This window comes from Cygnus atratus, chromosome 6, assembly GCF_013377495.2.
Source record: "Cygnus atratus isolate AKBS03 ecotype Queensland, Australia chromosome 6, CAtr_DNAZoo_HiC_assembly, whole genome shotgun sequence".
Taxonomy (NCBI): Eukaryota; Metazoa; Chordata; class Aves; order Anseriformes; family Anatidae; genus Cygnus; species Cygnus atratus.
Window position 1 is genome coordinate 13,528,286 of NC_066367.1, and position 14,388 is coordinate 13,542,673.

General features: G+C 51.4%; 1 protein-coding gene across 2 annotated transcripts in view; it reads right to left on the reverse strand.

Moving 5' to 3' along the window:
- NRP2 (neuropilin 2) overlaps window positions 1-14,388 on the reverse strand; it is an 86,795-nt gene that overhangs the window by 46,981 nt on the left and 25,426 nt on the right. For both annotated transcript variants that reach the window (XM_035566064.2, XM_035566071.2), the window contains exons 3-7: window positions 11,436-11,617; window positions 7,005-7,235; window positions 6,282-6,437; window positions 4,289-4,458; window positions 3,089-3,244 (exon numbers count right to left, since the gene is read on the reverse strand). In XM_035566064.2, coding sequence (XP_035421957.1) covers window positions 3,089-3,244; window positions 4,289-4,458; window positions 6,282-6,437; window positions 7,005-7,235; window positions 11,436-11,617 — 895 coding nt within the window. The remainder of the gene's footprint in view (window positions 1-3,088; window positions 3,245-4,288; window positions 4,459-6,281; window positions 6,438-7,004; window positions 7,236-11,435; window positions 11,618-14,388) is intronic.

Sequence of the window (14,388 nt, forward strand, 5' to 3'; positions counted from 1 at the left end):
CTGGGCTTTGCAGGGAGTGGGCTGCTGGGCTAGCGGAGAAGTCCAGCAGAGGTGCGGGGGACCAGGGAAGGCGTGCGCTCAGTGTGAGCTCGGCATGCCTCTCCTGCCGGCTGCAGCTCCGCTGCCTCCCCAGCCCAGAGCGTGGCAGCGCTCGGCAAGGAAACAGTCCCGCCAGCCCCGTCTGCCGTGAGTGCGTATTAATCTTGTTTTCCGCCGCTCCATCCTGCCTTTCCCATTTCCCTCGCCACGAGTGCCAGCAGCTGCAGATTCAAAGGTGAGCCATCACGTTTCACAGGGAAACAGCCTGGCCCCACTCCTCCGAGACACCGCCGGGAGGGGAAGCGGGGGAAGAAGGAGGGGAGGTCAGAGCTCCCCATCCTCTGTGTCGTCCTCAGCCCACCCCTCCTGCACTCACTGGTTTTCTCTTGCTTTAGTTCCCTGATGAAGATGTAAATGTTAGCTGACCTGCCCGCAGCACAGCAAAGCTTTGCTTTTGGCCCACACATGCGACAGGAATTGAGAGCAGTGTTTGATACACCCCATATGTGTGTGCGTGCATCTGCATATATATATATACACTTATCTATATATGTGTGTGTATATATGTGTGTGTGTGTGTATATGCATGTACAGAGGACTGGAGTCCCTGTCTGCCTACCCCACCCCTCCCCTCCCCGCTCCTTGTGGCACCAAATCAAGCTGCGGCAGACTTGACAAATCTCCTTGGCATGGCTCACTCCACCATTGCAGCCCGCAGTGTGCAGAGCACCGCACTGACGCAGGGCGGTACCTGCAAGCTCAATGCAGACGCTGGGAGCTTCCCTCGCACAGGAACGGCTGAGATTAACGGGGGCCGGAGCCCCCCCGGCCAGGCCTGTGAACGAGGGGCTTTCCCCTGGCCCCATGGCACAGTGCCTGGGCTGCCTGAGGCTGGTCGTTCAGCGGGGAGGGAGCGCAGTCCCTGACTGAGGGGTAGGCACACCACCAAAAAGCAATTACTTGTGTTCCAGCCTGGGGAGGTGCCTGCTAAATTGAGGCCAGGATGTGGGAAAGAGGCGAGACTGGAATAAAGGAGTGAAAAAAGAGAGGTTTGATTTTCCGCCCCCCCCCCCCCCCCCCTTTTTTTTTTCTTCTTTCTGTGAAGAGAGAAAGCAGGACAGGAAAGAGCTGATAGGGCTCAAGGGCCAAACCCAGGCATGGTGGCGATGCACGTGGCTGTGGGACTGCTCTGGGTTGGCACCAGCCAGGCTGTAGGGCCCTGCTCTCTGCGGACCGATGTACACTGCTCTGGCAGTGCTGAAATCAGCTGTGTGCCATCCTGCTCCACCCCAGCTGAGGACCAAGGGCCTGAGATCACGAGGATGGGAAGTCTACTGGCACAAGTGACCGAAATCACTCTGTAGGACAGATTCCCACCTCAGTTAGACTCCCAAAGGCGAATTTCTTGCACGTGGCTATTGGAAACACCAGCCTGGCTGAACTGTTTAGCTCATCTTGCTAGCTGGTGCGTTGCCAGTCTCCTGTCTGCCTCGGCTGGCAGCAACGGCCGCAGTGAGACCTCACACTCGCTGGTGTCTGCGGTCTGCCCAGGGCGAGGAGAGATGGCCCTGGCTCACAGGAAGGCCTGCTGCAGCCAGCGGCCTCGGGGAGACCATGGAGCCTCCACACGAGAGCGTGGCTCCACCGTACAGCATGGCAGGAGCTCTGCCATGAGCCGCAGCCCTGGGGCTTGTCCCGGGGGAGCTGGTGTGTCATGACCCGATGGATGCAATTTATCCAGCAGCAAGCGCCAGTGGCAGCCAGTCTGAGCCAGGGGCTGACTCTCCTATGGGATGCTCTGCTCTCCTGTGTGCCCTACTCCTCTCCTGTGTTTCTCTACCTCTAAAATAGCACTAACACCACCTCCCTGGCACAGGAAGAGCTGAAATGCTCCAAATATTGCAGGTATGAAGCCTTGCTAGGGGCCTCAGCATGGCAGGGACTCGTTCTGGGATGCAGAGTGAATTTGAACCACTTGTGGGGAAGGGGAAATCGCATGGCCCGGAAGGGAAGGAAATGTCTGGATGAATCCTGGACAAGGCAGGCTACTGCAGTTCATGCCAGCAGCGCCTGTGCCAGCAAAGGGAGGGGATAGTTAATTTAACAGAAGTGCTGAGGAAGCAGAAACTGCTGGGACGTGCATGCGGGGGGAGGCAGGCAGGCCCCCGGCCACCCGTTTCATACAGAGAGATCAGGGCACGGCAGCGGGGAGGACCTGAGCTGCAGCAGCAGCGCTGGTGGCTCCACAGGAGAGCAGGAAAAGGCTTTTCCAAGGTGCCCTTAACCAGGGGACAACCACACAACCAAGGCGAGTGAAACAGCAGGAGCAGCCCAGCACCACGGCTGCCCTAACTCCATGGCTGGCTCTCCCCACACACCAAAGCTCCTGCGCAGACTGCCGCAGGCTTGCCTGGCCAGGCAGGGCTTGGAAGGGCCAGACACCCTCTCCCCCCTCGCTCCCATCCCCGTTAGCCTCCCAGGAGCATGGTGAGAGTACACAGCAGCTCCCAGGGCTCGATGCACCACTGCCGACTGCGCCTGCTAGTGCAGATCCCAGAGCTCTGGCAGCCTGAATTGCTCCTCGTTATTTATTGTTCATTTTGTTCTCTGGGATGGTGTGATCCCCTCTTAGGATTTGTGCCCTTTCATTTCCAGGCCTCAATAACTCCTGAACTACAGTTTCATGTGGTTTTGTGATTGTTAACCCAGCATGCAGACGGGGCTACGGCCATAAAAGCTCAATGAATCTTGTATGGCAAAACACAGGCTGTGAAAGCATTTTCTCCTTCATTTGCAGTCAAAGAACATACTCTCACCACCACGAAAGATGCAACAGCAGCCAGGTTTTCCAAGGAATCGTGTTTCCTCATTGCTGTGCAGAGGAGAAAGGACTATTTCTGCTCAAAGCATCATCAGTCTTTTAGCCCTCGTCAGTAAAAGGGTCCCTCACAGATTAAATCCTGCAGTCCTGTAAAATCATTATTCTCTTCCCTCCCATCGACTGCAAGACCCACCACAGCACATACAAAAGAGACAAAAAGGTCTTTACCTTGTGGTTTTTGCCATGGCGATACATCATCCAGTCCTCACCATTGGTGCTGACCTCCAGCTTGTAGGTACGGACATAGTACCCGTTCTGGGTTTCCCTGGAGATGGCACCCTGTGTGGCAATGGCTGTGAGCACAGTCAGGAAGTGGAGGTCCACCTTTCCAGGGGAAAAAGGGACAAGAGACAGAGTGGTGAGCACTTGAGAGCCCAGTTAGCTCCTGGCTAGTTTTTCTGACCCATGAAAACATGCAAATGCTCCCTCCATTTGGGGAGGCACACGGGAATGTAAGAACTGATGTCAACAGGCACAAAAGCCCCAGGCTGACTTCAGCAGGATGCTTGCAGGTAGGACCATGGGACAAGCGTAACTTGTCTTGATGTCTGTCCATACGGCACCATCACAAAGCCTTCTTCCTGAGTCAGACCAAGCAACAGGATCTGCACAGAACCTGGAAGCTCATGTCCATTGAAACAGGACAAGGGCTGACTTTTTCCATGTAAAATAAAAGCATGATGCCCAATTAGCAAGTGCTACAGTTCCTGGATTTCCCTTTGGTGCTTTTTTTTTTTTTTTACAGTGTGGGTTAAGAAAGGTCATCAGAGCTGGCTTGGTAGCACTGCCATGAATGAAGAATGAGATGTCTGCCTGAGGCAGTGACATTCACCACCTCCCATTCCTAGGGCCCTTCAGCAAGCAATGTCTCACGGCAATGAGACACAGCCAGAAACCTCGTGTGGACAGAGACTGTGGATCTAACCAGGTCCTAGGGAAAGCCTTGGCTCTGACAACCCCCTGCCTGACATTCAGCCCGCTCACAGTCCTCACATTGCTGATGAGATAAATATCATTTTAGCTGTTTTTCCACGTGCCTCCTGGAGATGTTGGTCCTCAGGCCAGTGGCAGTCAGTGGCCCTTGTAAGTGGCCGAGGTCTCTCAATTTCTGTCAGTACGCTGGAAAGTCCATCAAAGTTTTGGGCAGGAAGGAGGGGGGTGGGAGATGGACAGCCGGCCCTTGTGCAGACTAATGGGAGAGCCAGCCCATCTCGTTTCATGGAGGCACCACGGCTCCCCTGCTGCTCACTCCCCGTGAGCCACACAGGCAATAAAAAATTCAACAAGTCTTATGGTCAAGGGTCAGTTTAACAGCACGACACTCCATTTGGCGGGGGACGAGGTGAGGGGAGGGGAAAGCACACAAACCTGGAGGTACTCTTTGTTGCTGTCTACATTGGGGGTCCAGCCATTGTCATCGCTGTTGAGCCGGCTCTGCTGGGGCGTCCATCGCCCGTCTGAGTAGGTGGAAGAGGCACTGATCTGCATGTTGGAGATCCTGCCAGACTCCATCCCCAGCGGCACGTTGCACTGGAAGTCTGGAGCGGGAACACACACACACATACATGGATCAGCTTACAGTCTCTGCATTTCACCCCCAAGTAGAAGGCAGCCCTGAACTATCCTCCCCAGCTAACCCCGAGCGAAGCTGTCTGCCTGGAAAGATGAGCAGATCTGTACCATCTTGTGTGCTGTGCATGTTCACAGATGGCACTGCAAAATTAAAGACAGGGCAGCTTTATGTTTGCCTGGCCCTTGGAAAATTAATACAGTGCAGATCTTTCTCCTTTTCTCTATTATGTCTGCCTTTGCACAGTTTTGACACAATGTTCTGTCCCTTCCCTCTCCCCACCTCCATCAAGATGCCCCAAGTCCCCTTGCCATGAAGTTCTTGAAGGCTGAAGGTGAAAACTAAGCACTGACAAGGCAAGGAGTGTGGGCAGGCACAACAGGAGGGTGCTCACTGCTGTGCTGCCAACAGGGATGTCAAGGCAGGTCTAATGGTTTTGCGTGCATGTGAGAGCCTGGATGTGTGTGGATGCATGCGTGCGCTATGTGGGAGGTCAGGCTCATGCGCATTGACCAGCCACAGACATGAAGGACTCTGGCATGCTTTTATTTGTGTTTCCTCACTTCTAAGGCTTTTGAAAGTCACAATTAGCCCAATCTTATTGCACATCTCATATATTTTATGGCAGCTGTCCTATAAAAACAGTAACAAAGAAAACAGTGATAGGAAATACCGTGTGGGACAAAGCCCGCTGCTGCTGTAAGCCAATGGGGCTCCACCAAACTGTTTGTTTTTAATGTGGCCAAGTCAACCCCGTGTGGAAATGATGGACCAAGTTAAGATCTCAGTGGTATCATTAAAGTTTCAGTTTACACCAGCATGAATCAAAACAGGCCTAACCCTGTAAGAGTTCTTGTGCTTGATTTCTCAAGCTTTGTGTCTTATTAATGTTTTATTTCCCAGACTTTTTAAAGAACAGAATAGAAAAGGGATTAAAGAACAGATCAACAGAGTATGGAAATATGTAACGGTGAAGAGCTCGTGCTTGTCTGTAACTCCCAGAGTCTCAGCAGAGACGTCCTTAACTCAGCTGTGGAGCAAGAGGCTGTAACCCAGTTGCCCCCAGCCTTGCACAACCCCTTTTCTACCCTGCTCTCTGTCATGGACTCAGCCTAGGGGCAGAGACCTCCTCTCTTTCTCTGGGACTGAAGGGTGTCCTGAAGGCTTCTGTTGTATCACATGTTCACTGCTAACAGAGGTTGAGAACTGTAGCTCTGATGAAAAAATATGATGGGAAAACCAGCTGAATCTTTCCTAGCCTGCAAGTGTTACCACAAAGGATCAAAATGCTCTTCATTCTCAAAACACAGCTTTTTGTCCTCACACCAGTTCAATTCATCTCCCTTAATAAGGGATTAAAAACAAATTTTGGTTTGAACTTGGAGCTTTAGGCATTTCTTAATTAGACATGAAATTCCAATTTGTACTTTGGGGCTGCAAATTTTGGAAAAACTGTAGAGATTTTCCCTAATGTTTTAATGATTCTGCCAAACCCGCTGAGCTGAAGTCTTACCCTAAATCCTTTGGGCTGAGCACATACACAAAGGATTCTATCCCAAAGTAGTGAGAAGACTTTGTGAGCAAGTGAAAAGTTTAGGAAAGGTCTGAGAGTGTGATTCTTCCTTAAATCTCATTTCTGTGAGAAACAGCAGACAGCATAACTCTGTCACTATTGCCAGTGGGGAATGAGCCCTTGGACACGCTTCTGCCTGCCACACTCTTGCAAGGGAAGAACTTGGGTAAAACAGGCAACACGACTGCCCAAGACACACTTCCACATTCCCAACTTACTTTCAGGAACTTCCTGTTGGATCAAGTAGTACTGAGCAGAGAAACCATCTTTAGCCACCGCTAGGTCAGTGTGGAAGGTGAGCGAGAGGACGCCGGTGGTTGAGCGGATGTCCGATGGCATCTTAGTGCCACAGTACCTGCCTATCAAGGGGCCAACTGCAAAAGAAAGAGCAGCAAAGGTAATGCCTACCTTTCCACCAGCTTCCTGGGTCAGCAGCAGATTGGCATCTCTCAGCAGGGATGCCTTTGCAGGACCGATCGGGATGAAAGAAAGGCTTTGGGGATGTGCTATTTTTTACATCCGCTGGCCCAGTGCCAGGCAGCGTGCTGTGCGGAAATATCCACTGCAGCAAACATTGCTCTGCAATTGCTGGGAAACGCTCCAATTTGCTCTATTTCACAGTGTTGGTACAGCCTAGGGAGATAAGCACGCATGAACTCTCTGCCCTTCTCTTAGCGAGGACCAGTGGCACCTGGGAGTGTCCCATGGGACTCTTCAGATCAGTGGTTACAGCAGAGCAGTAGTTTCAGGATTAATGCATGCAGCTTTCTGCAAGCACATCATTCCCATGGCCAACCAAGGAGTGCCCCCAGTGGGGGGCAATGCTGCAGCCATGTCTAAGGTTAGGCACCTTTGGTCTTAAGAAACAGACCACAGAGTTTTGGAGTTTTGTGAGACACTAAGAGAAGCTGAAGATGCTGGCATGGCACCCCAAGGCTTACCTTGAGGGATGCCATCCCAGATGTCCAGCCAGTCGTACTTGCAGTCTCCCTCGCCTGCCTGCAGCGGATCATGCTCGAGGTCGAAGAGCAGAAAGTGGAGGAGGATTTCTGTCTTTGGCTTGGCTATGATGGTGAAGACACAGTCCAGGTTGTGTGGATACTTGTCAGGGAAACCTGGAGACTCAATAGTGCCATTGGAGGCAGTGAAGTTTCTGGAACAGTCCTCGGAACCTGTAGTGGCAGGAAAAAAACAACACAGTCTTAACAATGCAGCTTCATCCTGACAGCTTGACATGCTGTGGAACCCCCATTTTGATCTTTGATGGGTTGTGCATTCACTTCTGGACATTTTCTGTGGCCCAGAGCTGTGTGAATTGCCTGAAAGGACGGAGAGTGTGATTTTCAAAGCTTTCTGTGGGTGGAGAAACAAAGTCTGTGCACTCACTGGAGTGGGCAGTATGTGTCTAAATCCCTAAGACAGCTCTGGAAACATAACCCGTATGCCTCTGTTGATCCCCTTGCCAATTACTCCAAAAATGGGTCTAGCAGGGAGATCCCACCCAAAGTCTCTCAAAGCCAGGGCTGTGATCTGGCAAACCAACCCCTGCTGCATCCTCCATGCCCAGGTGGTGGCCCTGGAAGGCCACGCTGAGCCAGGCTGGGCTTCCCCTGCTGGCCCCTGCAAACAGTGACCTGCTGGGAGACCTGGGTCCCCCACCCCAAAGCCCAGATGGAGGAGCTCCCATCCAGGGAGGGGGCTCTCCTGGGAGAGGACAAGAGAAGAGTAACGGGAACAAGGTCTCTCTGGAGAAAGCTCTCCCTGGGGGCTGGTCTCCTGCAACCTCTCTCCCTCTGGCAGGGATGTCTATGCCTCAGTTTCCTCTTGAGAAAATCAGGAAGCGCAAATATTTAGACAGCAAAAGGACCCAGAGGGGCTGGGGAGTGCCAATGTCTCCACTGTCAGTTGGAAGCCTCGGAAACCCTCGGGAGGCACGCGGTCAGCCTGCAGTGCCCTGAGCCCTGCAGCTCCGCAAGGGCAGAGGGGCAGCTCCAGCATACGTCTGGGGCGAGGCGGGGATAATGGGGGCCGTGGCGGGGGGCTCTGCTGAGAGGGGGAACAGAGCCCTCTTTCTCACAGACTCGGCCGTCCGCACCAGAAATGCAAGTTATTTCTATCCTTAAGGAAGACCTTTGCATTGCAAGTCAGGCAGACAATGTTGCCTCTTATTTATTACTGACCCCCGCACTGGCCCCTGCCGCAGCTCGGTGCCCCCTCTCAGAGAGCCAAGGTGCCTCGGGGTGGCTGGGGAAAGGGGAATTTGTGACTTATTCATACCACGGTGACTTTGAAACTGCTGCTCTGTGGAGGCAGGACAATGGCCAACAGAAATCTACAGCCTGGAGCTATTGGAGGAGAAAGGAGATGTTGCAGGGGCTTGCAGCCACGGCTGCAACCCAACGTTAACAAAGGTTTCTGCTTCGGTTTAGCTGGGACACCCGCCTTCTCCTCTGCAAACCCTTCTGCTCCAGCTCTTCCAGGCAGCACGAACCTTCCCAGGGCTAATGGGAGACTTGTTATTCAATTCAGCATTAACCTACAGGAGTCAGGCCAGCAGCCTGCAGTAATGGCAGGATCCCGGCCCCGCATTATGCAGCGCCTAGCTGGAGAGCTGCTCAGGAGGGTCTCTTAATTGACTGCCTAATGAAGCAACCGGCTTTTCTGGTGTGAACCTGTGGGGTAGAACACAGAGGCAAAAAATAAGGCCAAACACAAATCACAGCATAATGCTGTGAATGGGGATAAGGGTGTACTTCATTCTGAACAGCTACAAGACAAATAGATAAACAGAAACTAACGCAAGCTCCAAGCTGGGGAGAAAATCAAAGAGTAAACCCAGAGTTTGGAGTCAGGGACTGTCCTCTGGAGACAGGAGAGAGACATAACTATGTCACTGTGTTCGATAACAAGTTTCCTCGTGTGGGGCTCTTATCAGATTTGGCATCTTTGTCTACAGTTTGGCTGATAGCAGCAAACAGTGATCAGCTTTTCGTAAGGAAGTTGCAGATAATAAACAGGAGTCATGCTGGCTTCAGCAGCACGGACCAGCCTGAGAGGAGACTTTGATGCCCAGTGATGGAGGGCTCAGGCCAGCTCTGCCAAGCTGACTTACAAAGCGAGCAGCAGGGAGCCTGAACCAGCCAGGGCAGACGGCTCCTTTGTCAGCCCCCAGACCGCTGACTGATACCCATCAGGGGACTCGGAGACTGGTATGCAGCTGTTTGTATGCAGATCGCTCCTCTCTCACACGGTGATAAGGAAAATTTAGACAAGGTGTGGAAATAAATGCTCAGTTGAAATGTGTTGTTTTTGTAGGTCACCTGTAAGGAAGAAAGAAGCTGCTGCAACGCTGCCTTTACTGATCTGGACAGTAACAATCCAATGACCTTTAAAGCTGATGACACCCTTGCTGGCTACCCTGGCAGCTGAGACTGAATCTTCCCCGTGCCTGCATCTGAAAACAAAAGGCAAGGTTTGCTCGGATGTGGTGGCCCCGCAGCGAGCATGGCCACCACTCTCCTGGGAGCCCTGTTGGGGCCAGGGGTCAGGCAGGCAAGGAGGGCTGCGGTGCTCCTGATCACACGCTCACCCCTGCCCCTGTGCTGAAACCTGTCTTGCCGGGCTGGATTTCACGGGCTGTGGCTGGAAGAAAGAATGGTTATCTCTGGAGGGGATGGCTGCTGGCAACAGGGGAATGGTGGCTGGGGATGTGCCAGCATGACTTCACATGTAGGGGCAGCTCTGCAGGGATCTACATCAAGGGACACAAGCTCATCTCCAGCCTCCAACCAACGCCATCTCCCACAGCAGCCCTTGCTTCCCCTCCCTCCCTCCCTGCCAGCAGCAACAAAATCTCCTTCTCCCATGAATTTGGCAGCTTCCTGGCTCCCACTCTGACAGGCAGCGTTCCTGCCAGCTGTCCCATCCCTTCCTGCTGGCCACGCTCTGCCTGACCTGGCCACCTCTGCCGGGTTGACCACTTCACCCTGCTCCGTGCCCTGAGGCAGGGCATGGACCTGACCTGGGACAAGCACAACACAGTGCAGTCTTTGGGCTCAGAGGGGTGTGTGTGTACAGGGAGGGAGCGGCAAGGGATGCTGAGGAGAGTCTTCCCACCTGAACACAGGCACTCTTTGCCATCTTCTGTGCTGGCAACTGGCCTCAGCAAATCCCTACAGTCAGCTGAACCATTAAACTCCATCAGGACCAGTCCACATCTTAACTGCTAACAAACAGCAGTGGCCTCAGTTGGCCGCACCAGACCAGCTCAATGGTTGGCTATGCAGCCCAGGCAGCTATCACCAACAGCACTTTCCTAATTCACGAGAACCTCCAGACACCCCTTGTCCTCACCGTTTCACAATAAATTTGGGGAATTCCATTCCTGTCCCTGTGCAGCAAAGTCTCCACATTCACACCCACCTGTGACCAGGCTGGGGGGGTGCCTGTGAACCTCTGTCCTCCACGTGAACCCCAGGCACTGGTGCCTGGGTAAGTCACCCTCTGGTGCTCTTTTGTGAATCTTTACCAGGCATGGGTATTTTTTTCATGCTGGATGCGATGACGTGAAAGCTGTGTGTGTTTTCTTCCAACACAAAACACAGGAATGTGGGCATAGAGTGGGCACCTGTATCTCCATGCGAAACATGCTCTTGTTCCCTCGGCATCAGGCACACCTCACTCACCCGCACACACGCAGAGCGGGTTTTATGTTCTCAAGCCTCCTTCCCAGACACACAATCCTGACAAATATTTAGACAGAAACACTATTAAAAGGCCTTTGAGCAGCTTTTACTTTCCTCAATAATAGTTTGATATTAAACAGAATTATGAATAGTTCCTCTCATATCCGTCTGGGAAGGCGCCGTCTCAGCCCCTTTACGGCACGGCTGACAGCAGTCCCCTGAATGCCAGACCTCCCCAGTTACAAACCCAGCTTCCAGGGAGAGAAAACACAGTGTCATTAATCAGTCCTGAATTGCAGCTCCACAGGAGGGGGAGCTCCATACGCTCCTAACAGAGGGACAATCCCCACTTAGCCCTAACAAGCTTTACACATGCCATGAAGAAAAGATATGTTTCTAAGTCCTCGAATTCAAGAGAGCATTTAACAAGGAAAAACACGGTAAAACCACCACATCCTGCCTCTGATGCCACACTACGATCCAAAAATGCACTATCATGTGCAACTAACATCTTCACCTTCTTGGAACTGTGATGAAATAGACTTGCTTAAATTAAAGGAAAAAAAAAAGCCCTTCATCTGTGGAGAACATGCTAAAAATCATATTGAAAAGGTGGCCAACAACATCTCCTTGTGAAGATGACCGTGACAAACGACCTGGGAGACAGGCACTGACTCGGACACTGACCTGTCTTGTAGATCTCATAGCGCAGGGAGAAGCCGGCACCTTGCCGCGCGTAGTCTGAGGTGAACTTGATATAGAGAGAGGAGCCAGAAGAGATGATGGTAGGAGGTGCTATGTTCCCACAATGTTTGCCCAGCAGGTCTGCTGCTTCGCTGTCCCCATCTCGGATCTCGATGAAGTCGTACCTGTGGAGGCAGGTGAAAAGGCATTAAAACCATCTGTCAGGGAGATGCTTCAGGATGCTGGGGACAAAACAAAACACTTCTTTATCTGCACATTTCACAGAACTATCTTCCAGACAGGTTCCTGGGACCCTGTCACTCACATATATGCACACATTTACATTTTTCCCTTTTGTCTGGCTGACTACATTTAAGTCCCTTTCCCTGTTGCTCCTCACATCATCAATTTACTGTGCCCACATCCACTTCAGAAACAACTTGCAAAATTTAGGACACAATTTGCCTGTATTGTCACAAGTCTCTGGTATGGGAGAATCTCAGCTACAACTCTCCTGGGCTGCTCTCCTTCCCTAATCTCTCTCTTTAAGTGCCATTGTGCCACTTAGCACAGCTCAGTTTATTCCACTCTCCCGGTGGGATTTGGCCAAACATGCACCAGACATTAAAAAAATAGTCGATGTTCAATCAATGTGAGCGGGTAGCTACTTTGTGCACTCTCTGACACCACAATGGTCCTTAACAACTGTGGCTAGCATATTTATTTAGCACTTGGACAGTAAGCCTCTTCTATTAAGTGCCAACAAAGTCTTCTGTGGGTGAGAGTTGCTGCGTGAAGAGCGGGGTAACCACATTCACCACTGCCTGACCCGGCGTACCTCCTGCAACCTCAGCCTGCCTTTGCCAACCTCCACCTGGCAATGCTCCTCCTGCCCGCCAGGCACAGCTCCGAGGGAGGAGTCGGCTGGTTTGGAAGAACTGCTTCCCGCTGTAGAGACAAAAGCTTGGTGCAAAGTCTGGCTGGAAGGAGAAACTCCCACAGATCCCTTTGTATTTTCATCTAGGCCGTGACTAACGGCAAGGTAGTATCAGGCTCTGCGTGCTGCGAAGAAACAAACAGCTTTTCTGTGAACATCTTGTTCTTCAGCTGTCTTCTAACAGCCGCGCTCTCCCGCCCCTCTTCTCCTGTCTGGCCAGCACGCTGCTATTTACAGAAACTGCCCATCTCTCCTCTACTGCTTATTCGCTTTGTATCAACCTGTTTGAACAACATGCTGCAGCTCTTCTCACGGGGCTGTGGAGGGAAGCAGCGTTTCGTCACTGCCAGAAATCCGCCTTTCTTCTTTGTCACAAGATCTCCTGTTCAGGAATCAAGCGTTGAAAGGAGAAGTAGCTTGCTGGATACAGGGTGATCCTCATGTGACTCATTCCTGATCTGCAAAGCACACATTGGCGGGCAACAACCTCAAAACAAACTTACAGGGACTCAGTGTGCTCCTCCACAAAGAAAGATGGCCTGGACAGCTTTGCTTTCACTCCTTTCTGGGACTGAATTGGGCTGAGAGCCAAAAGTAAAATGCCTGCAGATAAAATCCTGTCTACGCTGGACCAAGCACTGCGTTAGCTCTAATCACCCAGCCTTTAACTTCGTTACAAACGCAATTGGCTTGGCCAAAGTGAAATCCAAGCAGTCTTGAAATAAGGCACTCACACAGGAAGAGCGTTTGGCTTAGCTGGCAGGTGGAAGCGCGGGGATGTAAATGATGGTCTGCTCCCCTGCTTTCTCTTAACCCCGGGCAGCTCCCCATCACCTCGTGACCCCTTACTACCCTAACACCATCCAGCGGCACCCTCTGTGACCCCAGTTATGTCCATCATCTGTGGTTTGATCCCATCCTCTCCCCAGGGGGGAGAACATAGAGGGCAGTGTTAGTGCTTCTTTTAAGTAGAATTTTTTCCTCCTTGTTTGTCTATTTGTTTAAAGTAGCGCTGAACAAACAGCAGGGACATTTTGTTCTCTAAATAACTACTTGATCTCGCTGTGTGTGCAGCCCTTCCACAGCTGAAGCACACGTCTGGGCTGCAGAACTGCCGGCGACTAGTGAAATTGTGAATATGTGGCAAAAATGCATTTGCCAAAAACATGAATGTTGGCAAAACACAGGTAATGTACTGGACTGGAAAAGCTGCCATTTGCATGGCACAGGCACAGGTTAGCTGCATCCCAGGGAAATACATCTGTTGTCCTCGTGGGGTTATAACTCGCTGACACTGGACACAGCCTCAGCTCCTTGCCTGCAACGATCACAGCTTCTGCTGGAGCCAACATCAAACACCCTATGGCTCCTCACAGGGCTTCTCAAACCACCCAGTGCTGCAGGAGCCCTGGCAATTTCAGAAGCAAATTCTGGACCAAGAAATATTTGCTTATTGAATGGGTGAATAACTTCCAATAATACATACAATTTGGGAATATTGCAATCTGCTCTTGGGCAATCTGCAAATGGAAAATTAAAAGAATGAATCTAGTATGTAAACCATCAGGAAATATTTGCCTCTCTCTGAATTAAACCCTGTTTGGCTTCATCCAAGCATCTAACTGAGCCTTCTCCTAGTGGAGCTAATCCTTAATAAATCAAATGTTACAAACAACTAAAAAAGCCCCTAGGAGAAGGTCAGGGAATCATTTTTGCCAAATATAAAATGAATATAAACACATACAAGTTTTTGTTCCTAGCTAAAGAAACTTGGCCCAAGCCCTCTGTTCCTCATAAGGCAAAACTCTCTTTCTTCAGGTCACATAAACAGAGCGTGAACTGGGAGAGTATGACAGTCAGGAGATAACTCCTGCCCAGAGGAGGGGGAGCACCTCCTTTCTCTCCAACATAGCAATTAAGCTTTAGGCTTTAAAAATGAAACACCAAAGACAGCCGGTCCACAACACGAGACTTGCAAACTTCAGCGAGAATACCAGCTAATCCCCAGCACCGACTCTT